At 60.7% G+C, this 1,301-nt stretch overlaps 1 protein-coding gene across 1 annotated transcript in view; it reads left to right on the forward strand.

Annotated features, from left to right (window-relative positions):
* Positions 1-1,301, forward strand: part of LOC119590450 — a gene marked incomplete at its 3' end in the record, with an annotated part of 65,850 nt that extends 64,549 nt beyond the window's left edge. The window contains 1 exon segment of the mRNA XM_037939111.1: positions 469-1,301. Within this exon segment, the coding sequence (XP_037795039.1) occupies positions 469-1,301 (833 nt within the window).

The following is a 1,301-nucleotide window of genomic DNA, read 5'->3' on the forward strand; positions in this document are numbered from 1 at the left end:
TACTGCGTGTATTTAAGCGATACACTTTGCGGTTTGCAGTTCCCCGAGGCAAGTCGTCTACGCGAAGAGGTATTTTGCGGTTGTATCTGCACACGTTACAAGATTCCTCGAGTCAAGTATTCGAGTACGGCACGGGGAGTTACTTATCGCTTCTTACTTCGTTACAATACACTTGCTTCTACTCCGCGTATCCAAAACCAAGCATACGGTGCGTGTACGTTACGCGAAGACGGCCCTGCTACAATAAACCTGTTTCACGGCCTGATGTAATCGTGGCCCGAGGCCGCTCTTGACCATGGTGATACCGGCTTGGTACTCCTAGCGGGACCCTCAGTATTTTATACACACGGCGCGTTCGGGAGTGGGATTGCGCGCTCGGCCCTTCTGTTTGTTTCTTTGGTATTGATTCTGCAATCTCTCAGTCGATGTGCAGCCTGTGTTCATTTCGTGCTTCTTCTTTGTCCTCAGGGTTCTCAACATGGGGGAAGAAGATGGGCAAGAAGCTGGAGCAGCTGACCCGCGGGGAGAGCAAGGAGCACATCCACTTCCCCCTGGGCTCCACACGCACCCGCCGGAGGAACTGGCGGCCCAACAAAGAAGCGGAGACGCCGACGTCGGGCGCTAAGGACGCCGCCCCCACCGGCGCCCGCCAGCCCCGCCGAGCCAAGGTGGACCGCGTGGAGAGCATCCGAAACCTGTTCCGGCGATCCCGCAGCTGGGACTCGGCGAAGGACCTGGAGGACCTCCCGCCGGCGCCGAGGGTCGCCAAGGCGGCGCCCGAAGCGAGCTCCGCCGGCGGCAGCCCGAAGACCGCCGCGGCGGACGACCCGGACAATGTGTACGAGTCGCTCAAGGACATGGACCGCGAGCCAGTGAGTGCGAAGGGGACGGTGCTGTTCAGGAGCGCCTCCACGTCCCACCTGCCGGCGCTGGAGGCGGGCATGGACGTCCTGGGCAGAGGGGAGGCGAGGGAGGGCGCGGGAGGGGACGGCGGGGCGGAGGCGGGGGACCTGGGCGAAGGCGAGTGTGAACTCAAGGCGAATGACGGTGATAAGACGACCAAGAAAGGGCAGTTTCCGTATGCGTTTCTCAGATCCAGACTTACCTCGGTCGCGGAGGAACAAGCGACCGCCAGGGAAGAGTGTGGTGACAGCGGGCGTGGCACCGGCAGCCACTGCGGCAGCATATCCGACGTCAGAACCTCCTACTCGGAGACGTCTGACTCCAAATCGTCCTTTTCGGAAAACTCGGACACGAAGTCGTCTTGCTCCGATTCGTCGGAAAACACGAAGTGGACTCGC

The sequence above is a fragment of the Penaeus monodon genome, chromosome 27 (assembly GCF_015228065.2).
Source record: "Penaeus monodon isolate SGIC_2016 chromosome 27, NSTDA_Pmon_1, whole genome shotgun sequence".
NCBI lineage: Eukaryota > Metazoa > Arthropoda > Malacostraca > Decapoda > Penaeidae > Penaeus > Penaeus monodon.